This window comes from Sciurus carolinensis, chromosome 13 (assembly GCF_902686445.1).
Source record: "Sciurus carolinensis chromosome 13, mSciCar1.2, whole genome shotgun sequence".
Lineage (NCBI taxonomy): Eukaryota > Metazoa > Chordata > Mammalia > Rodentia > Sciuridae > Sciurus > Sciurus carolinensis.
Window position 1 is genome coordinate 5,389,557 of NC_062225.1, and position 23,416 is coordinate 5,412,972.

At 48.9% G+C, this 23,416-nt stretch overlaps 1 protein-coding gene across 5 annotated transcripts; it reads left to right on the top strand.

The window, feature by feature from the left end:
* Window positions 1-394: 394 nt before the first annotated feature.
* Window positions 395-10,793, top strand: Znf892 (zinc finger protein 892). Of its 5 annotated transcripts, none has more exons than XM_047522326.1 (6): window positions 547-589; window positions 1,742-1,830; window positions 4,851-4,882; window positions 5,061-5,166; window positions 5,628-5,714; window positions 8,416-10,793. In XM_047522326.1, exons 3-6 carry the CDS (start codon window positions 4,856-4,858, stop codon window positions 9,684-9,686), a joined length of 1,491 nt encoding a protein of 496 aa, XP_047378282.1. In that variant the 5' UTR covers window positions 547-589; window positions 1,742-1,830; window positions 4,851-4,855; the 3' UTR covers window positions 9,687-10,793. The 5 variants fall into 5 exon arrangements, with proteins under 5 accessions (XP_047378280.1, XP_047378283.1, XP_047378282.1 ...); XM_047522325.1 differs by lacking the exon at window positions 547-589 and adding an exon at window positions 1,087-1,133; XM_047522324.1 differs by lacking the exon at window positions 4,851-4,882 and having other exon boundaries at window positions 395-1,133.
* The last annotated feature ends 12,623 nt before the right edge of the window (window positions 10,794-23,416 follow it).

The window sequence follows — 23,416 nt, forward strand, 5'->3', positions numbered from 1 at the left end:
CCAGGGCTCATTCCTTCTATCTCGTTGGTGTGCCATTCCTAGGGGTCAACCTTCCTTGTCCACATGGCTCATGATGACACCTGTCTATGTTCCAGCCAGCATGGAGGAAAGCTCTCCTCTGCCTTTTAAAGAAACACTTGTGTTCTCAGTCTCCAGCAAAAGGCAGGAATAAAGAGAAATGGAAATTAGCCTTGAGAAACCCTGGTCTAGCTAACCGTGCGGGGATTCTGTTAGCGAAAAGACAGCTGGACACAGAAACACGGTTAAGCAAACCGGATTTTCTCCCTCGGGAATGCGAGCTGCACAGAAGCCGGCGCCTTTATTATGGGATGGTAAGAGAACACGCGGCAGCCGCGGGCCCGCCCACTCCTAGCGCTCCTGGGAGCCTAGAAGCCGTATTTTCGGGCTCGTCTCCTCGAGATCAGCAGTACCAGGTCCTGGTGGTTCTTGGGGCTCTTTCTGGGTTGAGGTAATTCCCAGGACTGATACTCCATTTCTCCTCATTCAGAAGGGCAGCCTGGATCCGGCGGCCCTGGGCACTTGAGGCAAACTGAAGCAACCTGTTCCAACAACTGCGGTCCAAGTTAAGGTGGGGACGCAGCGGAGCGGCGGCAATGGCGGCGGGCAGCATCCGCGCACGTCCCCGCGGAGGGTGCACAGCCATAGACGGGAATCCGTCTGCGGGGACCAGGAGACCGCGGTCCCGAGCTACAGCGGCGCGCATCCACGTCCCACGCGCGGCGGGGCTCCTGGCGCCCCGCGTCCGCAGCGGGAGCCCTCGGGAAGCGCTCCCGCGCGGCGAGGGGCGGCGCCGGGCGCGACGGCAGGCGCGGGGCCCTCTGGGAGGCGCGACGCGACGGCGGCCGCGGGGCATGCTGGGGCTTGTAGTTCCGCCGCGCGGTCGGCCGGCGCCTCTCGGCGCGGCGGCTCTTAGATGCCATTGTCGCCGGATGCCCGCTTCCTCCGTGTCGGGCGAGAGGCCCGACCCGGCTTGGAGGAGGGCTAAGAGCGAGTCCCTCAGAGTCCGCGTGCCCGGAAGAAATACGGCGGGGGGCCGGGGCCCCGGGCCTTCCCCCCGGCGGCCGTCCCGGCGCGGGCTCGGGAGGCAGTCGCCATGGAGCCCGGGGACCGAGGTGAGGATGGAGGCCTGCGGCCGCGGTGCCGGCTGGGGACAAGGGGCTGGAGAAGGGCTGCCCCGCGGCGGCATCACGTCCTCCCGGGAGCGCCGCCGCCCAGCCGTGGGCCTCGCGTCGCGGTTCCCCCGCGGGCCCGCGGGTCGCGCCCCGACCCCTGGTTGGTCAGGACTGTTCTGGGCTCACAGGAGCCGAGGAAGCGTGGCGGGAGGTAGGCGCACGGGCAGCGTCGGACGGCTCGACCCCTCTTCTGTTTGCCGGCCGTCGTTTCCCACCAGTCTAGCGTCCTTCCAGGACAGCCCGGCACGAACCCGAGGAGCCGGAATTCAGGAAGGATGTGGCGCGGGCCCGGGTCCTGCGTCCCCGAGCGCCGCCGGTGTGAGGAAACGTGTGTTCAGTGTCCATTCCCACAGGGGAATTCTGCTGGCCCTTAGCGGTGGAGGAGGCAGAGGATCCCCAGGCAGCCACGGCCACGCGGTCCTGTGTACAGGCTGTCGTGCGGCCCTCAGCGGCCCTGGGTCGACTCGGTCGGTTAGCTGGTGCGTGGCCGCTTCTGCTGCTGGACTGCAAGTCCACAGTAATTGTCGCACTTCTCTCTCCACTCCTAGGGTCCTTTTCTGAGGTCCCAAACCTTGCCAGTGCTGCAGAGCCAAAAGAAAGTGGTGTGACTGACATGCTGCTGACTCCTGGGTCACAGGTAGGTTTAGGTTTCTTCTTTTTTTCTTCCTTCTCAGCATGGATATATTTTCCATTGTTAAGAAATTGCTCCATGGGCTGGCACTGTGGCGCAGTGGTAGAGCCCTTGCCTCGCACATGTGAGGCACTGGGTTTGATCCTCAGCACCACATTAAAATAAATAAAATAAAGATACTATGTCTACAACTAAAAAATATTTAAAAGAAAGAACAAAAGAAATTGCTCTGCCCTGAATCCTAGGCTACTGGGTTCCTCTTGGTGTATGGATGAGTGAGGAACCTCATGGGAAACGTTCCTGACTTGCACAAAAATTTCCTTCCCAGCACTGCTGCTTCTCTAAGGGCTTGCTGGCACCTACTAGCCACTCAGTACTGTAATTGACCTTACAGTGAGATACAAAGTCTTAGTACCCTACTTGCCCTGCCTCGTGGAGTTTCCTGAGGAGTAAGATACAGATAAGTAAAATAAACAGTGTGAAAAAAAAAAAATATATATATATATATATTTATTTATAAATGTAGAAATGACTGCTTCAAGTCATACACAACCCTGAAAGTTTCCCATTATCTAGAGTATTTGGGGAAGGTTTGGAATAAAAGCTGCACTTTAGAAAACAAGAGAGAGTGCATAGTTGAAGAGCAGAATAATACAGGAATATTCTAAGAGAGAAAATGTCTTTGGCAAAACAAACAAAGCGCACACACACACACACACACACACACCTTCAAGTGATGAGAGAGTCGGAGGTCATTGAGGGGTGTGAGTCACTGTGGGGTGGGGTCGGCTGTAGTGTGGTGAGGAAAATGTGGATGCATTATAACCAGATTACAAGAAAATCTATGCTGAGTGTTATTCCAGAAGCAGATAGGCCCAGGAAGGTCTTTAGAGGCCCAGCAAGATGAAACAGGTCAAACCAGGTGTGGTGGTGCACACCTGTTATACCAGCAGTACTGGGAAGTACTTGGAAGGCCGAGGCAGGAAGATCCCACGTTCCAGGTCAGCCTGGGCAACTTAGTGAGATGGTGTCTCAAAATAAAAAGGACTTGGGGAGTAACTCAGTGGTAGAGTACCCGAGTTCAATCCCTAGTAAATCCTGCCCCACCCAACACACACACAGATGAAGCACATCATAGTTGAAGAGAGAAGATGAGTAAAGATGCCTCTGTAGAATCTAGCTAGGATACGGGAGATCCGCAGCCCCTTTAGTACAGAACCTGGGATAGCTTGTCTGTCACATCAGACCTCAGGGCACACAAGTGCTCATGATCCGTGTGTGATAGTGGGTAAAATGCCAGTATGGATCTTGATCTCTGGGATCAAGAAATAGGGGCAAGGAGGTCAGAATTAGCTGCTGGGCAGTGCCTAGCCCCAGTGCATGCTCTTAAAGGAGTTTGCTTGCTGATGTTTTCTTAGGGAGCCAGAGTCTGAGAGGAGCTGCTGATTAGTCTGTTGGTGTTGGCATTGTTTGATCTTGCTTGTGTGATCACTTCTAAGCATACGCCCAAGTGCAGTGTTTCATACTTCAAGTGTTAGAATAAGAGTTTATTTTAGCCAGGCAGTTTTCAAAGTAGGTGGTTCTTTCAACTTCCTTTCCTTTCGTGCATGACTTTATCAGTTGTTTTGAAGAGAGGGCTATGTTGTATTCACTAGAATGCTAACATAAGCAGAATTAACTGTTCAGGTACCATCACACACCACATAGGACGTTTCAGTCAACAACAGGCCACACAGGGGAGGCCTGCCTTCAGGATCGTATCCCCGAGCAATGGCGCCATATTCTGTAATCACCCTCTGATGTTTGCTGCAGCGTGGGATTGCCTCACCCACCACGCATTCCTCAGACTATATCATTGTTAAATCATGCACGGTGGTATATGTTCCGGGGCCTGTGGCAGAAGTGGTAGGTAGTTCAAAGAGGTGAGAGACTTATTCTTTTGCTAGCAGTCTAGGGCCTGGTCTATGTTATAGTGAGTCTCAGGTCAGTGGGTATCGTATAGAAGTTCCCTTACTAGTTTAGAAAAATGATTATGTGTTTGTCTTATTAGCAGTAAACAGATTCAGAGGAGCATATTACCTGTCTTGTTCCCTCTCCCCACATTTTAGTAGACAAGCTGCACTTGGTGCCTGTCATCTAATTAAAGATCAGGGTGAACATTCCCACAGTGTGTCAGTGTTAGGTACGCTTCTCCCTCTCCACCTTTGATCCCATGCACACTTTTATAAAGTACCCTTTTAAACTTGTTTCTGCTAATTCTTATTCATTTGTTCCTTCCCTCGTTCAGCTCTTCAGCAGACACTTATGGAGTCCCTGCTCTGAGGGAGGTTCTAGGGCTGCTTTGATGAGCAAGACCAGACCTGGCCGCTGCTCCATGGAGCTTGCCATCTTGTGGGCCAGAAAGATGTTGATCACAGAGTCTTTAGCTTGTGTACTGAGAGAAAGGAAGGAGCACGGTGCCACAGCCAGAGTGGAGGAGGCCTCCTCGAGGAGGTGACCCTGAGTTGAGATCTGAAATGTGGGGATTCAAATAGCTGAAAAGATGGTGCAGAGGGAGAACAGAGCAGGAAGCACTGGGGAGGGTTCACAGGGACTGCGGCACACATTTTACAGAGTGAGCAGCTGGAGCACAGAGTGCGGAGGAGCACGAGGAGGCAGAGTCAGGGGCCGGGCCACAGGCCCTTGTGAGCAATGACAAGAACACCTTGGGAACTTCCATTCTGATTTGGGCTTGAAGACATCCATATTCAAGTGACACATGAAGCAGACATCTTAATTTTTAATATATATTGGATGAATTTATTCTGAAAAAAAAAAACTAGAGAGAAAAATAGTTCATATTTCATGAACTTCTTATATTTAAAAAGTCATAACATTAAAAAAATTTAAGTTAATAATTATATTTTCTTCCCTTACCCTAATAGTAAGGGATTCTCCAGTCTTTCATCTAACTTAATAATAGAGAGCTAAGAGTGCTTTCCTTCAGGTTTCACACTGAAGGTGTCCGTTCTCCCTCCTGCCTGTAGGTGACATGCAGGTCTGGTGCATGGTGGAGATGGTGAGTCTGTGGATCACACGTGGGCCAGAGAACCTTCGGGTCGGAAGGGATGGCAGAATCATTTTGTCTCACCTTCCTAGCCTTCCTGTCTACTCCTAAGCTGTCATTTTGGGTCCTTCCCAGAAGCCTTTGGAAGAATGCCCACCACTGGTAAGCATCGGTGTGTTTGTGTTTTCAGGAGTCGTTGAGGATCAGGGATGTGGCTGAGGCTCTCACCCAGTGGGGGCAGCTGGCTGCTGCTCCAGGAGATAGACCTGAGAAGCATCGCAGTCTGGTCCTGCTGGGTAAGGAGGGCTCCCCTGCCCCTTGTGAAGCCACCTAGGGCGGTGCTTGGGCTTCCTAGAGCTGTGAGGTCCTTGGGTTCAAAGAGTTAATTTCTGTAAGGTTTGGTTGTGTGTGTGTGTGTGTGTGTGTGTGTGTTGCTGTTTGTTTCGGGATGTAGTTCTAACACTCCCAGAGTCAGAAATGGACACTTTCATCATCTGGTCCTGTAGCCTCTTCCTTTGTTCCTTGACCAAGGATGTGCAGAAAATGACTCTTAAGAGAATGGTGTTTATTCTTTAATAGGGAGAGATAAAAACAAGTGGCTGGATTGTTCCGATCTTAAATACCCGCTTATCAGCCTCCTGACCTCAGCACCGCTGGGGAGGAAGTGCAGAGCCGACCCCCTCGCTCTGCTGCCTTCCCTTAAGACCAAGGAGCTGACACCACCTCCTCACCGTACTCCCTTTTTCCCCATGAACAGGACTTCCAATTTCCAAGCCTGCTGTGATCTCTCAGCTGGAGTGTAGGGAGGAGCTGGAGAGAGAAGCCTCCAAAGCAGCCAGTCCTGGTGAGTGACATGGGGACAGTGGAAATAAAACACCGGTGGTGGTGGAAAGGCCTGCGGGGGAGCCGTCCAGGTCTCCCTGGACCCACAGTAATGCTGAAGTGGAGTCCCAGCCTCTCCCGCGCCACACCCCAGCTCTGAGGGTGCTGATCTGTTTATAAAGTATGATTTTGAATATTTTCCACTCTTTCAAACCAATTCTTTTCCCCAAATACGGTAAAAATGAAGCTAACATTGTAATGTTTGCTAATAACTTGCCTGAATTTGCTTAGGGAAGGCTCTAAGTCAGGGTTCTTCACGCACGCTGTTTTATCTCTGCAGGATGGTGCTGCGTTTTTCCAGTCTTAGGCCGGTGACTCTAAATTGATACCTTGCCTTTCTGTTATCCAGCAGAGGCAGCATAGCATGGTGGGTAAGAGTGCGGACTTCAGAACAGTCTTCTGGGTTCAAAGCCCATCTTAGCTACTCAATTTTTCTGTGATCTTTAACAAGTAACTTATTCCCTCTGTGACTCAATTCTCCAACTGTAAAAAAAGGGGATTGTCATGGCACTTAACTAGGATTATGGCAAGGGGAAAATGAAATAGTCTAAGAGAAATGTTTAGAACAGACTGGGCACAGTGGTGCACGCCAGTAACCAGCAGCTGGGAAGTTTGAGGCAGGAGGATCACGAGTTCAAGGCCAGCCTCAGCAACTTAGTAGGACCCTAAGCAGCTCAGTGAGACCCTGTCTCTAAATAAAATATAAAAAAGGCTTTTGATGTGGCTCAGTGGTTAAGCACCCCTGATTCAATCCCCAGTTTAAACAAGACAAAACAAAACAAAAAAACCATCTAGAACAGTACTTGGCTGTGTGCTATGCAAGTGAACACTCTTGCTCCCTGCCCCATCTTCTGGTGCTGAAGATTGAACCCGGAGCCTTGCACCTGCTTGGCAAGCACTGTGCCCCTGAACTAACCCCCAAACCCAAGTGAATGCCATGATTAAATACTGGTACCATTTTTGTTTTTAAAGATGTCATGGATTTGATCCTGTTACTTCTCTCAAACTAGATCACTGCAGTAGCCCATCAGCTGATTACACTTGTTTAGTCTGATTCTCTTGAGGCAGCCCAATATTGGTAGATTCCCAAGCGAGTTGCTTACTCTGCCAGTGCTGTGTTCCTCGACCTATTTTCAAGGCCTTTGTTAGTCCACCTGCCTAGATTATTTGCCTTCTCTGTTCTCCAGCTTGAATCCTTAATACCACAAAGAAAAGTTCCTCAGTATCTTCTACCCATATGTTCTCCACAAATATTTGGGGTTTAAATTTTTCCACTTTGCTTAGCTTGAAGTCCATTTGTCTTTAAACTTTTACTACCTATTTATCCTTTAAAATACCAGGCATTTCCCTGAATATGATATGTAATTTATAGTATTGTGTTTAATAGATTCATTTCATTTAGAGACACGGTTGGATAGTAAAGACTGCCCATACTAGTCCACTTTGTGCTGCTGTTGCAAAATACCTGAGGCTGAGTACTTTATAAAGAAATATGGTTCTTTTAGCTTACAGTTCTAGAGATTTGAGAGCTTGGCATTAGCATCTGCTCCTTACTGGTGAGGGGCCCCTTGGCTGCATTATAACATGGTAGAGAAATGGAAAGGATCAAAGCTTGTATCAAGCACTTGGCTGGCCTCACTTTGTAACAACCTGCTGCTGCAGGAACTCATACGTTTTCCTTGTGACCAGCCTTGATCCCCTTCCGAGGGAGGTGCCCGTGATCTGCTTACCTTTCATTAGGCCCCACCACTTGGGTTCCACCACCTCAACACTGCTACACTGAGGACCAAGCTTCCAGCATGTGAGCCCTTGGGAGCACACTCACACCCTGTCTAAACAGTAGCACCATCGAAGCCTGGAAGTCTTTAAACATTTTGAACAGTGAAGTCTTTCACCCTTACTTGGAAGCCCAGGATCTTGGGGCAGGTAACCCAACAGATCAGGGGCCAATCTGAGCACACGGGGCTTTGACCTCGCCACACTCTGCTCTTTTGCTGCTCCTTCTCTTCCTCCCTTCCCCTACCTCTCCTGTTTGACAGGTGTGTAATGGTAAGCAGTCAGAGCCGGTCGGTTTCTTCCTCATGACTGTGCTTCATGATTTCCCTTTGTAAATCTAGACCACATGGAATGCTAGCTTCCAGAAAGAGTGGCCTCTTGAAATCTTGGCAGAGGTTTGTGTGAGAGGGATGGTTTGGGGAGATGAGCCTGTTAGTAGTGACAGGGACATAAGAGCGTGGGAGAAGGTGGGTGGCAAGGAGATTGGCTGAAGGTGGCCTTTGCAAGGGCAGTGAGGGTTCTGGAGAGGAGGGCGTGGCAGGGAGTATCTAGGAGGCCACTTTTTTTGATCCCAGTTCCGGTGCTTACAAACCCTTTTTCTGGTCTACTATTTCCCAAGTCACCTCTTTTTAGTCTTCCTGTGTTTTTCTTCACTTCCTACTCTGCTGCGGAGAATGTTGAGTGCCCTGTCCCCTTCTCTCTTTATGCCACTGCGTGTCTTTCCCAGTCACTTGTTTTCTCATTCCTCAAGATCAGAAGGCTACTTTTGAGAGCTTTGAAGTTCATTTGCTTCCTGAAAGCATTGTTTGTTGGTTTATTATTTCAGCCACAGGGTTACTTGTCTCTCAGCATAGGAAATGATGCCTGTGTATTTTCGCTTCTTTCAGACTGGGAGACCATTCCAGAAAGCAAGGAGCTAACTCCAGAGAAGGACTTTGCTGAAGAGGAATCAGCGCCTGGGTTGTTGATAGAAAGATTTCCAAAGGAAGGTTCCAGTGGACATGAAGACTCTTTAGAGAGTCAGCAGGAAAACCATGAGAAACCTTTGATTCAAGAAGTCGTCACTCAGAAGAAACTTTCTGGAGAGAGAAGCTACCAGCGTGATGAGTTTAGAAGGAATCCGAGTCGGCGGTCGTTGCTGGTCCAACAACAAGAAGAGAGACTTCATAACTTTGATTCATTTAAAAAGAACTTGAAACGAAATTCAGACATACTTAGACATGAGAGGATGTGTGCAGGGAAGAAACCTTGGAAGTGCGACGAGTGTGACAAAGCCTTCAGTTACTACTCGGCTTTTGTGCTGCATCAGAGGATCCACACGGGAGAAAAGCCCTACGAGTGTCAGGAGTGCGGCAAGGCCTTCAGCCAGAGCATCCACCTCACCCTGCATCGGAGGGTCCACACCGGGGAGAAGCCCTACAGCTGCCACGAGTGCGGCAAGGCCTTCAGCCACCGCTCAGCCCTCATCCGCCATCACATCGTCCACACCGGCGAGCGGCCCTACGAGTGCGGCCAGTGCGGCAAGGCCTTCAACCAGAGCTCCTACCTCACCCAGCACCAGCGCATCCACACCGGGGAGAAGCCCTACGCGTGTGGCCAGTGCGGCAAGGCCTTCAGCCAGAGCACCTTCCTGACCCAGCACCAGGTCACCCACACTGGCGAGAAGCCCTACAAGTGCAACGAGTGCGGCAAGGCCTTCGGTGACCGCTCGGGCCTGATCCAGCACCAGAGGACTCACACCGGCGAGAGGCCCTACGAGTGCGGCCAGTGTGGCAAGGCCTTTGGCTACTGTTCGGCCCTGACCCAGCACCAGAGGACTCACACCGGGGAGAAGCCCTACAAGTGCACCGACTGCGCCAAGGCCTTCAGTGACCGCTCGGCGCTCATCCGTCATCAGAGGACACACACTGGAGAGAAACCCTACGCGTGCCAGGCCTGCGGGAGGGCCTTCAGCCAGAGCTCCTCTCTCACCAAACATCAGAAGACTCACACCGGGGAGAGGCCCTACTGGTGCCAGGCCTGCGGGAGGGCCTTCAGCCAGAGCTCCTCCCTTTCTCAGCACCAGAAAACACATGCTGGAGGGGGAAGGAAGGAACACGCAGCCGCCCTCAGTCGGCACCCAGCCCTCGGCCAACAGAAGAGGGTTCACACTGGGTGAATGCGCGTCAGGGTGGACTCATGGCGTTTCCTGGACATGCCGCGAGGACCACAGAAAAAGTGACTGTTAAAAAGGTCATCGTCGATGTGGACATAGCTCACTAGACTGCTAAAGGGGGTTTACATGGTTTAAGATGTCCTAAGGACGGCGTGTGACTTCCCCTGGGGAAAGGGGAAGTTTATGTCTAATGTGTATGTAAACTACCAGCTCGAGAGAACTAGGGCGTGCCAGGGTGGGGGCGGGGAAGGGCATCTCCTCATGCTAAGGGATAGAGTCCTACAGAGATCAGTGGTAAGTTGCAGGGGTAGAAATTAGAGATGGGGATTCACAATGAAGTCATCCTCCAGGGTGAGGATGGTGGAGGAACAAAGGTTGTCCTTCAGCCTTTAGCTAAGGATACAAAGGAGGGAGATGGAGAGAACTGGGGAGAGCGCCCTTGAGTGCTGATGGAGACAACAGCTCCGCTAAGTGCTCACAGCCAGCAGCAGCACTGGGCTTGCTCAGAAGGCACCATACCGACCGAAGCTAAGGAATGCTGCCCGGGGGCCCTGCCACTCCTGACCATCAGACCTTGCTTACTGAGATGTCCCCTACTGAGAATCAAGTTCATTCCAAGGGTCACTGCCTACAGCTCAGAGGGGAGCGAACAGAAGAGACCTTTGATGTGTCCAGCCTTTTTTAACCTATCTGAGTTACCTGAGAGTGTTTATTTATAAGGATTTACCTCAGTTGTTTGTAGTTTGTACTTTAGTTTTTTTATACCATAGTAAGACTTAATTGTAAACTTGCACTGACATTGCATATTAGATTGTGAAAAACTTGAAGAGACTTTGAAACACTTGTCCTTCACTGTTTTTCTCTTGACTCAAGCCAAATGACATCTTTGTGTATAACATATTTAATTGAAATTGTGAAGGTTATTATTGGAAACATTATTTTGAGAGCAGAGTTTTTAATTTCTGGAAGCTTCACTGTGTTGTTTTGATGTGGATTTCTTTGAGTGGGCCCCTGGAGTTTGTTGAGCTGCTTTAATCTGTACATTTATGTCTTTTGCCACTTTGGGGAATTTTCAGCCATCATTTCTTCAAAATACAGTTTCAGACCATTGCCCTGCCTCCTCTCTTCTGGACTCTGATGACAGAACTATTAGATCTTTGGTTGCAGTCCACGATTTCAGAACTCTGTTCTGTTTCTTTCTTTCTTCCTTTTTTTTTTTTTTTTTTGTCTATTTTTGCCTCAGTCTGCCTAATCTGCCATAACAAAACTCTACCGACTGGATGGCTCTAGAAGTTTATTTCCCACAGTTCTTCACGTTAGGGGGTCTTGGTCAGGGTACCAGCTGACTCCACTGCTAGCTAGGGTTCTCTTTCTGGCTCGCAGGTGGCTACCTTCTTGTTCTGTCTTTACATGAACTTTCCTCAGTGCATGGACTAGGAGAAAGAAAGAGTATCTTCCTCTTATAAGGCCACCAATCACCTTAGGTTAGGACCCCATGTTTAGGTCCTCACCTAGCGTTTATTACCTCCTAAAAGCCTTCTCTCCAAATACAGTCTCACTGGGGCTTAGGGCTTCAACATGGATTCCAGGGAAGACACAGCTCAGTCCACAGCTTCCCACTCCCGCCTCCACCACAGTTCATGACCATGCATGAAAAATGCCCCCAGAGTTGTAACTCATTCCATCAACTATAAGGTGTAAAGTTCCAACTTAATCCAAATATCACCTAAATCAGGTATGAGCGAGATAGAGTCATCCTCAGGCAAAACTCCTCCCCAGCTGTGAACCTATGAAACCAAGTAAGTTATGTGCTTCCAAAACACAATTGTGGGCCAGGCATAGAGGCTACATATCCGTGCCAAAGGGGAGAAACGGGAGAGGCAGTGAGTAATGGTTCCAAGCAAGTCCTATGCCTAGTAAGCAAATCCCACTAGATCCTTAGACTTGAGGGTATCCTCTTTAACTCGATGACTGTCTCTGGACCCCCTGGAGTGGCAACCCTGCCACTGCTGCTCTGCCAAATGGCCACACCCCCAAGGCTCTGCAGGGTAGTCTTGCCTCTAAGGCTTCAGCTGAAGATGTCTGCCTGGGAAACCAAGGTGAAAGGACGGAGTCGCCTCCAGGAACTCTACCAGATGGTCCTTCGGCCACGCACTTGGTCTCTTCTTCCTAACAAACTTTCTCATTCTTTGCCATATGCATAGAATTTTCCAAATCTTTCAAGTTCAGATTCCTTCTTGCTTAGCATTCCATTCTTTAATTCATCTTTCCTGTTACTTCTTCCTAGAAGCAGCAAGGCCTTAAGATGTACCTTCATACTTTGCCTAGAAATCTCTGCTAAATAATTTCATCACTCCCAAATTTCACCTCCCACAAAACACTAACATGCAGTTCAGACAAGTCCTTTGCAACTTTATAACAGGGACCTTATTTCCTCTAGTTCCAGTAACATTTTTCATTACCCTCTAACCACCAAGACTCAACCAGCATGGCCTTTAAATTCTGTGTGTCTAGGATGTACCTCAAAACTCTTCTAGCCTCAACCCAGTTCCCAGTTGTAAAGCCACTTCCACATTTTTAGGTATTTCTTAGCAGCATCCCACTTTTGGGTACCAAAAGCAGTCTGCTCAGGTCGTCATAACAAAATGCCATAGACTGGCTGGCTCAGATAAGAAATGTGTTACTGTTCTGGAGGCCAGAAGTCCAAAGGCTAGGTCCAGCAGGGTTCAGTTCCCAGTGAGGGCTCTCTTCCTTGTTTGAAGATGGGGCCTTTTCACTGTGTCCTCATGTGGCCTTACCTCAGTACATGTGTGTGGCAAGAGAGAGAGACCCCTTCCTCTCATAAGGCCACCGAACCTATTGGACCAGAACCCCACATCTATGACCTCTTTTAACCTTAAGTATCTCTCTCCAAATACAGTCCATTGGAGGACAGGGCCTCAGTATAATGAATTGCGGGGGCGCAATTCAATCCAGCAATTCTGTCTGTTCACATTGGACATTTTTCTGTTCTTCAAGTTCACAGAGGGTTCTTTCCTCTGTCCTTTCCATTGTGCTTTAGAGCCTATCACTGAATTTTATTAAGGTCACTATATTTTTTCAGTTCCAATTCATTCATCTCTTTCTGTCCTGAAACTACTCTTTTTTTAATTTGTGCCCTGAAATCTGTGTCAGGCAATTCTAATGTCCAATGTCATCTCTGTGGGTTGGCATCTGTGGACTGTCTTTCCATTCAAATCGGGATTTCCTTGGCTCTTGGTGTGGGGAGTGGTTTACATGGGAATGTGGACATTCTGGAGTTTGAGACTCTGTCCATTTGAGTCTCTGTTTCCACAGGCCCCTCTGCCTTATCACCCTCAGCTGGTGTTGCAAGTCCAGTTTTATGAGCTTGTTGATCAGGGCCAGAGTCCTCAGTGCTGCTGGGCAGGCGTGGATTCACAACTCCCCACCAGTCAGGGATGTCTGGCTGCTCCCCTGGGCTGGGGGGACCTCCTCACTGTTGGGCTCTGGCATAAGCCCTGACTCCACCGGGCCCACTGACCAGCAAGGACAAGGTAGAGGTGGAAGCCTGGTCTCCCCACGTGGCCTCCACGGAGACTGCCAGGGTGCAGACAGGACAGATCTGTCCCCTTAGCTTTTCCGACACCACCCCAGGGTGGGGTGGAGGGCTGAGGAACCTGCTGAAGTCTGGAGAGGGAGGAAGTGTAGGCTCCCACTCCATCTTTGGTGGTGGGGCTACGAATTTCTCCTGCGCTCTGTATCTAAGAACAGGGCCTGAAAGTCTTCTGTGTCACCGGGCTGCTCCTTTTGCTAGAAAGGGTAGACTTTCCTTGCGTCTTTAACAAAGCATGGCTGTTGGGATTTCTGGTTTGCCAGCCTCTCCACAATGCAGTTTGGGAAAGAAAATGTGAGAAGAGTCCCAGGAGCTCACTGCTGTGGGGTCCCTGGGCTCCTGGTCCCTAGCCAGTCCGTTCTCGTCCCCCTTTTAGAAGCTCGTGTTTGGCTTGTATGGGACATCCGGGACATCAGGACATCGGGATGTGGGCTGTATCTAGGGAGAGCCAGGGCAAGCACCACTCCTTCCTTCCCTTGCAGCCGAGCTCTGGACACTGAAATGGCACATCGCGTCGTGTAGAGCTTGACCGAAGGATGGGGGCACACAGTGGCCATGCACAGCCCTGAGAAATGAACCTGAGAGCAGTTCTCCCTGGTTCCCCAGGATCTGCTGCCCACTGGAAAGGAGGAGATGACAGGCTGCTTCCCCTGCCCTGGAGGGACGAGACTTTCTGAGCTGGGGAAACACCCTGTTCAATAGTAGATGAAAAGCTTGAGAAGGAAAGACAGATGGCTAAGAATATAAACTCTGGAAGCGTGGCCAGGGTCCTCCCTTCCACCTTCTCAAGTACAGAGTGGATGGTGGTGGAGCACGGCATTAGTCTTCTCATATTTTTCATTTGTATCTTTGTCCCAAGAGCATGTGAGAGCCCCTGGAAAACTGAGTTTACAATTTTGGATTTTCCCCAATTATGTATTATCCATCTATGGCTGTCTGAATTTTAATTTGATACATGATATCATAGAGAACCAACCAAAGAAAGAATGAAAAAAACAGATTTGAGACAAGTCACTTCACCCTTTGAAATTTGCCTCATATATATATATACATGTTTAACGTAGCCAGAAGAAAAAATGTCCTCTCCCTAGGTTCTGTGGTTGGGGCCCTGGAAATGACATCGCTATGCAGCAGATGAGCAAGAGAGAAAGAGTTGATCTGAATGCATGCAGAGTAGAAACTCAGACGTGTAACTGTAGGGTGGTTAGAATCGACCTTGCACAGCACCTTGAGGGAAAGCAACCAGTTGGCTGAGGACTGAAGTGACAGGAAAAGGGGTCCATCTTCTGGGGTGGCGCAGGGTCGGGGAGGTGTACATGGGGGAAACTGATGGCAGGGGAGGGCTGTGTCTGTGAGGCTGTGTGAGCCCCTCATGCTGCTGAGATCAAAAGGTCAAAGGTGTCTTCCCAGGACAGAGGGGGGGACACGCCTGTGCAGATGGAGAGTCCCTCCTGACTCGAGGCAGACAGGGCAGGGCAGACAGTCTTTTTGGTACCCCGTCTTTTTTGTTTCTCGGTTATCTTTGGCTCAAAATTATCCTTAAGCTGAAGTGGCATGTTTGGGGGTGACAGTTTTGATCCGTGACACTTCAAAGCTAATATGCCCTAAAAAAAGAAGGAAGAAAGAAAGGAAGCCTGAGGAGGCGGTGCTGGGGAGCGAGAGCACATCGTGGCATTTGTTCTCCCCACTCCTCGGGCCAGATCCACAGGGTCTGAGAGGTGGGCCTTTCCTGGGCCCTTGGCTGCTCCATAAAACTTGAAAAATCCCTCTGCTTCAGCTCTTCCTGGGACCAGACACTGTAGCCGTGACAGTGGGGAGGCCCTATGGCCACCATCACGTCTGCTTGGAGCCACTGGGTCCTGTTCTCAGCCATGCCAGTCGGCTCCAGAGCCTGATGAATAATGAAGAAAACAGTTCACTTCACCAGCACTCAGGTTTATTTTAAAAGTAATTTATGATTAGATTGTTCGAATGTGTGTGCCCAGGTTTCATTTGTAAAGATACTTCTACAATGAGGATTTGGTAACACCCCCGAGAAAACAGCCCCATCTTAAGAAACATAGGCTCTCAAAAGACAGTCCTGTCAAACACAAATGAAAATGTTAATTAAAAGAAAAGGACAGGTAACGACAGACTGTCACCCTTGAGAAATGGGCCACAGACTCTATTCTAGACCGTTGTCACCACCGCAGATCACAAAGGTCCCTTCTTGGTGGTGGTGGTTGCCAAAACAGTTGCAGTGTCAGATTGTGCCCTCTGCTGTCTCCCCCACACCCCAGGGATTTAGGAGTTCCTCCGGCCTCTGGAAGCTTGGCCAGGGTCCTCCCTTCCACCTTCACAAGTACAGAGCGGACGGTGGTGGTGCACGGCATTAGTCTCCTCCAGATCCTGCCGTTGGCTTTATACTGACCTTTTTGAACCTAATGAAGACATTCGTTCGTGTTTTAAAGAGACTCTTAGGTCCTAGTTGCGTAGTTCTTCGGGGCTGATGTGAGTTCCCACACCAGAGCCAGTCACTGGGTTTCGTGTCTCTTGTGTTGGTTCACTTTTCATCGCTGTCACAAATACCTGAGATGACTGGCTTAGGGAAGGTTGGTTTGGCTCCCAGGTCTGGAGGCTCCAGTCCGTGACTGGTCGGCCCCCTTGCTTGTGAGCCTGGGATGGGACAGCACATCACAGCAGCGGCTTATGGCAGAGGAAAAGTGTTCAACTCATGGCGAGCCAGGGAGCAGAGAGGAGGGGGCTGGGGTCCCAGTGTGGGCTTCAAGGGCACGTCCCCAGTGACCCAAGACCTCCCGCCAGACCCCACCTCATGCACACTAGCTGGGAATCAGGCCTTTAACACATGGACCTTGGGGAGGCATTGAAGAGCCAAACTGTAGCATGAGTGTGGGGAGGATTTGGGAAATAATTGTGAATTAAAATTCTCAAAACCTTAGAAGTCAGCTGGTTCAGCCACAGCTTCATGGTCACTAAGTGACTGAGAGACTTTTCCTTGTGTTTTGCAACCTTGTGATGGTTAATCGTTCTCTGCCTTTTTTTCCCCACTCTGACTGTGGCTGTTTCAGGGTAGTGGACAGGGGTGGTTGTCGTGGAAGCAACAGAGATTCCTCAAGTGCCTGGGTGTGTCTGTCCTTCCTGCTTCCTGTCCCTTGTGCTCTCTTCCTTCCCTTTGCCCAGCTCCCTGGATGAAGGCCCTGTCTCTTGGCGTCAGGGTCTGATTGCTTAAGAGAGCAGCAGCAGGCTTGCTGAGCAGGAAGGGGAGCCCAAGAAGTTCTGAGAAGCGGCGGTGACGTTGGAGGCCAGCTTCGTCCTCCCTGAGGCAGAGAAGGTGGTCGCCTACTGCTCTTGCTGCTGCTGTAAGGGCCGGGTGCCCCACAAGGCTGGCTGTACATCAGCATCAACCACCTCTGCTTCTACCCCTTCTCCTGGTCAAGTGTGGCCAGTGCCGGCATCTGCAGAGATTTGGTCCTTCAAGATAAAGTTGGCCCTGGGGTTGATTGGCATGGCTCCCGAGAGAAGCCATTAAAGGTTAAATCCCACAGCAAAGATTTAAGTGGGTGGTTCAGATGACAGCAGGTGATACTGGAGTAGTTTCCAAATGATTTGTGCAGATAATTAAGTTTAATTCTACGTGCTACAACGAAGGAGCTTGGTTTTTATTTATTTATTTATTTTGTTTCTTGGAGACAATTCATGTTTCTGCTATTTTCGGGAGCATATCTGTGTAGCTTATTTAAATAGCTACTCAAGACCTTTTCCTATCCTAGATCATGTTGAAGATACAGTATCATATCTGATGGGTAATATTTTAAAGGAGTAGCATGTACTTCTGCTTCTTAATGCAGAAGGACATCTTTTAAAACACCCGTCCCTGAACATCATGACTGTTGTATATGCAGAACGCTTTACCTGGGTCCACTTGAGATCCAGAAAGAATTTATGACATCGCACCAGCAGGGGGCACTGTCCTCAGTATTGGCATTCCCACGGGAAAAGGCGAGGCCACACGTGTCAGTTGTGTGTTCAAGGTTTCAAAAGCCATGCCATTGACAGCACTTTCAGAAGCCATTTCAAGAGCCCGTGCTGGGTGGCACGGGAGACGCACACGTATGTGTGGTTTTCTTCATTTACTCTCCAAGTGCAGCCAGTGCGAGGCCTCCTCCTGAATGTGTGCTGTGGCAGCCTCCTGCACATGCTGTTTTCTCTTTCAGTCTCACCAGCCTCGGTTCTGATGCCTCAGCACCCTGCCCTGTGTGCCCAGGCCGCTCCTGACTTTGCTTGGAATGGGCCCCGGCCTAAGCTTGGCCATCCTCCTTTTCCTTCTTTCTGAAATGCTTTTCCAAATGAACACCCTGCTTTCCTTCTGTCCTTAGACTTAGCCTCTTCAGAAAGTCCTGTTTGTCCTTCAAAACCCAATTCAGATTGGTCACCTCCACCACGCCTTCCTCGGGTCCCATATAATGCACACCATGTCTTTCTGGGCTCGATTCCTTCAAGTTGGTGTTGCTTATTTGCTTGTGGGTTAGTTTTTCCTGTTTGTGCTGCTTAAGTGCAGGCTCTTCACACAGCAGTCACTTCATGAACTCAAGTTGGCAGTGTAGACGAAACTAGTGTGGGCGGAAGAGCTGGAATTGCTGGAAAAGAGTAGTCCCAGGCCTGACATAGAAATGAGGCTGTTTAACATTCTAAAAGCATCGAAAATGCTATTGCTAAATAAGTGGAAGGAAATGTTACAATATGACATTCATTCTCTACTTTGATGTGAAAAGGAAAAGATTTAATTTGGGACACTAAGGATTGTCACTAAACCTAACTGTGTTAGGATGATGATATTTGGAAAAAAGGAATGATTGCTAATATTCATGGTTTTTTTTTGTTGTTGTTGTTTTTTGCAGTGCTGGGGATTGAACCCAGGGCCTTGTGCTTGCAAGGCAAGCACTCTACCGACAGCTCTCTCCCCAGGCCTCAATAATGTTTTTCAACTTATTATCTGTGTGATGGATCGGCTAACAGATAGAAGACTTTATCTTCTCCCCCTTTCCTCTGCATTAGCCTACTGCCTATCACTGTATCAGAAATAATTCTGGGCTGGGTAGTGTGGCACACACCTGTAATCCCAGCATCCCTGGAGACTGAGACAGAAGGATGGCAAGTTCAAAGGCAGCCTCAGCAAAGGCAAGGCACTAAGCAACTCAGTGAGACCTGTCTCTAAATGAAATACAAAACTGAGCTGGAGATGTGGCTCAGTAGCCAAGTACCCTTGACTTTAATCCCTGGTACACCCGCCAAAAAAAAAAATCTGGATCTAGCATGTTGGAATAAAAATGTATCACCTGCACTATATTACATTATTTTTATTAGTAGCAGTAGTACTGGCGATTGAACCCAGAACTCTTAACTATTGAGCCCTGCCCCCTGCTTTCTGAGGATTTGCTAAGTTGCCTCCTTAGCAAGAAGGGATCCGCCTGCCTCCTGGGTCACTGGGAGTATGGGCGTGTGCCATAGCGCCTGACTATCTTTCTGGTAGTGCTGGGAATCAAACCCAGGGCTTCACACATACTCGGCAAGCGCTCTACCACTGAGCTCTGGCCCAGCACCTGCTTTCTTTTCCTTAAGCGAAAGACTCTTGCTTTGTTGCCCAGGCTGGCCCCAAAACCCTGGGATCAAGACACCCGCCTGCCTCAGGCTTGCAGGTAGCTGGGAGGGGCACACACACTGTGCCTGACTGTACTGTATTACCTTAGCATTTCACAAAAACTTCTTGTACTGTCTTCTAAGCATAATAAGAGTCATGTGACACAGACTTGATGCTCAGCCTTCTTATGTAAAGGAGACATGAATAACCCTCTTGCACACTCCTTTTTCCTCCACCTTGATCTGTGAGTGCTATTTTTGAATCTAGAGTTTGTGTGATTCAGAAACTTTTGCATGAGTGTTGAAATATTGTTGGAGATGTCTGCTGTTGGATTGCAAAATGATGGCCCTTGAAAGTATGCAGTAGCCAGCAACCTGGGAGATGACACTTAAATCTTTAAGAAAACCATTGGCACATGAATTGGCTTTCACCAGCAGCTGTCAGGCAGTTGTGTACTCTTCCCCTGCGCTGACTTTGAAGACTTTTGCATTTTAGCTGAAAAGAAACAAATAGAACTTTGGATTGTTATTTGCTGATGCTTGAAGTTTGGCTCCCAGTTTATGGGGGATCTGAATTTGCATCTTCTCTCTTTCAGTTCAACTTGTAATCCCTTGGGTTGATATCCAGAAATTGGAAAGGACATCCAACGTCTTTTTGGCGGACACCATCCAGATCACCACGCAGAATAAGGAGTGTGACACTACATGTTTCTGATCCTGGATGTGGTCTTAAAGATCATGGAGCAGCTGGTAGATGTGATGCTGCGGAGGCTGCTGGATAATGAGGTCTGGAGCCAGATGTGCAGGAACCAAGCCAGATCACCAAGAGGTAGAGCTTCAGTCCCATGGTGTCCCTCAGCTGCTTGACCTTTTCATGTGCTTTGCTTAGCACCTTTTGGTTGTGAGGTCTTCCCTGTGTCCCTGCGGCATTGGTACAAGGACCTGTGTGCATAGCAAACCCAATGAATGCTCAAGTTTCTTCCATAAGTAGGCATGGTATTTGCATAGAAACCTTTTTTGGTTTTCTGGTGGTGCTGGGGATTGACCCCATGTCCTTATGCATGCTAGACCAGGGCTCTACCACTGAGCTACACCGAGTCCTCATCTTTTATTCTTAACTTACGTGGTAGAAAAAGCTGGCAGGGCAGCTGAACTGATTTTGATACCTTTGTCATCAATAGAGTAAGTCAGGATTCTCTATAATTTGACCCACGGCAACACCGGTCACAGGGACTGTCAGGGTAGTTGCTTGCAATGTCACTAAGGAATTCAGCTTTATCGTCTGAAGTTCAAACACGGTGTGTGAGCTGGACTTTGATTTGAGGTTTGCAGATCATTACTGGGTAAATAACTGCAGCTCTGATGTCAGGGTAAACTGTTATGGGCTGGGGTTGTAGCTCAGTGGTAGAACACTTGCCTAGCATGTGTGAGGTTCTGGGTTCAATCCTCAGCACCACATAAAAATAAATAAATAAATAGAATATAAAGGTATTACAATATGTAAAAAAAAAAAAGTGAATATAAACTGTTATGAAAGATCCTTAGAGAAATCAGTAACCATAGAGTACTGTCCTGGATTCAAGTTTTTGACATACTTACAGAATCAGGACTGATCAAATACTGCTAGTCATTAAACAGAGATTTTTTTTTTTTTTTTTACTGTGAAATGCATGTAACACAGACCTCCCCATTTTCAGGCATGCAGTTCAGTGGCATTAAGTACGTTCACACTGACACATGACCATCCTCACTGCCCATTCCAGAACTCTTCTGACTTGGTTAAACTAAAAGTCTACCTACTAGACACCACCACCCTGTTCAACCTTGCCTGACAACCGCCATTCTGCTGTCTCTGTGGAATCAGCTGGATCCTCACATAAGTAGACAACACTCAGTGTTTTGCCTTGAGCTTCTTTTGCTTAAAATAATGTCCTCAAGGTTCATCTCTGTCACAGCATGTGTCAGAATGTCCTTCCTTTTCCGGGTGAATCATAATCCATCGTATGTACATACCCCACTGTGTTTATCCACTCGTCTGTCCGTGCACACTTACTTTACTTTCACCTTCAGTATTGTGAACAATGCTGTCGTGAACTGGGCACACTAATTTCTCTAACACCTGCTTTCGATTCTATCCAGTATTTTTACCCAGAAGTGGAATAGCCAAATTATATAATTCTATGTTCAATTTTTTTAAAATCAGCCTGAGTCTTTTACGTTAAAATCGTTTATCTCTTTTAACATTCCTGTATTTTTTTTTTAAATTGACGTTTCTTAAAAATATCCAAGGAGATGAGTAAACCATAGCTATAATGTCTTTTCTCCTGAGGCAGTTTAGTACTACAGCATCTGAAACTCTTGTAATCCAATTTTGGAGCATTTTTCATTTTGATTGTTTGAATTAGGGATGCTCAATTGCTAAAGTCTACATAAATCTTGTAAAATCTGAAAAACTCTGAAATTTGTAACTCTTCTGGTTCCAAGCATTTGCAATAAGGCTGAATCAACCTGCAGTGAATTCATTGAAAGCCGTGAGGTCTAGTGTTCAGTGCTAATACAAAGAAAGTCATTTTGCAAACAGCAGATCTCTTCCTCCTTAACACATGCACTTTCTTCTGACTGTCTGGTGGGGGTGCATCTTTCTCAGTGGTGGTCCGTGAACAGTAGCATGTTTGGGGTTTTCATGTATTCAGAATGACTTCCCGTCCCTTCCAGCTGTGTGCATGTAGTTCAAACTGGTCACGTGTTGCCACAAGAGGCACAAAAAAGAAAAAAAATGAAATGCTCTTGGTAGGTTTCTTTTTCCTTTTTTCCCAAATTGGTTAAATTCAAATGAACTCCACGTGGTGTTGGGTCACCTGTGATATGTGACAGTTGTTTTGGAAGATGGATGGTGCTTATCTCTTCCTTACAAAAGAGACTCTTGGGGCTCTGATCATTATTTTTGTTTCCTGGTCCCAAGTGCTCATGTGCCTCTTGGCTGCAGGACCCCCAGTATGGTCCCCAACAGAGTATGGGGACAGCCAGGCTGTCGGTGTTTTCATGTGGCAGTGAGATAGTTGGTGTCCAAGTCCTTTTACTCCAGCTGACAAAGGTCTGTCACATGACAGGACCATAGTTAGCAGCCCTGAGGGAACGAGTTTGTGGCGTATGCATAATTAGAGGGCTCATAAAAGCGCCAGCTGCAGGTTTCATCCTCTCTCTGCGTAGTCTCAGGCGCGGGAGGCCAGCGCGGCCCGGGGGCATCAGGATTTCAGGTGTAACCTGGCCAGCTCCACTTCAGATGTGGCATTGTGGTTTGGGGCAAATTGAGGAGAAAAGAGGAAGGTGGAAGATCTGTAGCACCTGGCTCCCTTGTGCTAAATCCAGCATCTTGGAAGAAAAGGCATGCCTGTCGTCCAGAACGTCCTGCACAGGTGTCCTGCGGCGTTACACACGTTAACCTCAGCTTCAGCACCACGCCTGCAGAGTGCTGCCTCACGTTGTGTCGGCACATTTCTCTCCTCCTCGTTACAGGCTCGTGCAGCGGTGTGAGCTAATTCAGGGAGGTTGGTGGCACCTGCTGCTGCAGTTTCAGCTGGAACTCTCTGGCCATGTCTGCTTTGGCCTGTGCGCACTGCAGCTCTGCAGGCACCTGGCTTCTGGCCGGTCTCCGTCCTGGGGTGCTTGTGCCTGGCTCAGACCCGTCAGCTCCCCCTTCTCAGTGTTGGGGCCTGACCTCGTCTGTGGAGGGAAGCAGAGACAGTGAGTGTGGCAAGGTCTAGGAGGCGAGTCGTGGCTGGCTGGCGGGTTTCTGATGCTCAGAACGAGGAAGCGATATGTTTAGCGTCACAACTGCCACCTGCCTGGAACCTTAAAGGGTGTTGTCACTCCTGTCTTCACGAAGAGCTGGCTTCTCACCAGGTCACTGTTTGACTTGAGTTGTGCTAGAAATTGAAGCATGTGTTGAGACACACACAGTGAAATTGGACGGCTTTCCAGGAGGAAGGGAAGAACGCAGGCCTTTAAGGCCTTCTAGGGATTTCGTTCTTGTAATTTGAGGTTTCTGGTCTCAAATGTGCCCCGAGGGAGTGTGGACACTGGGTGTGGAGCACAACCAACTGCTCAGAGGCCACAGAGAGGCCTCAGCTGGTGGCTGAGGCAGCGGGGAACTGAGAGGAGACTGCTGTTCTCAGTTCCCTCAGACACGTGAACACCGTATGATAATTTCAGGACTTGGGTGCAAAATAGATAGCAGTCCTCCTGCCCTTAGAGCTCAGGGCGAGCTGCTGGGACTTGTGCTCATTACTGTGTTGGTGTGCCTTGGCCCCGACCCTCTCCTGAGGGGGAAGGGAAATGTCCTTCTAGGGAGGAATTCATTGGCGCCTGAAGCACGCTTGTGCAATGTGTGTGAGGAGTAAGATGTGTGTAAGGAGTAAGCGTGGACTTTACGTTCCTCAAGCCAGTGTGGCCAGCATGTTTTGGGGAAGAGGACGTCAGTTTT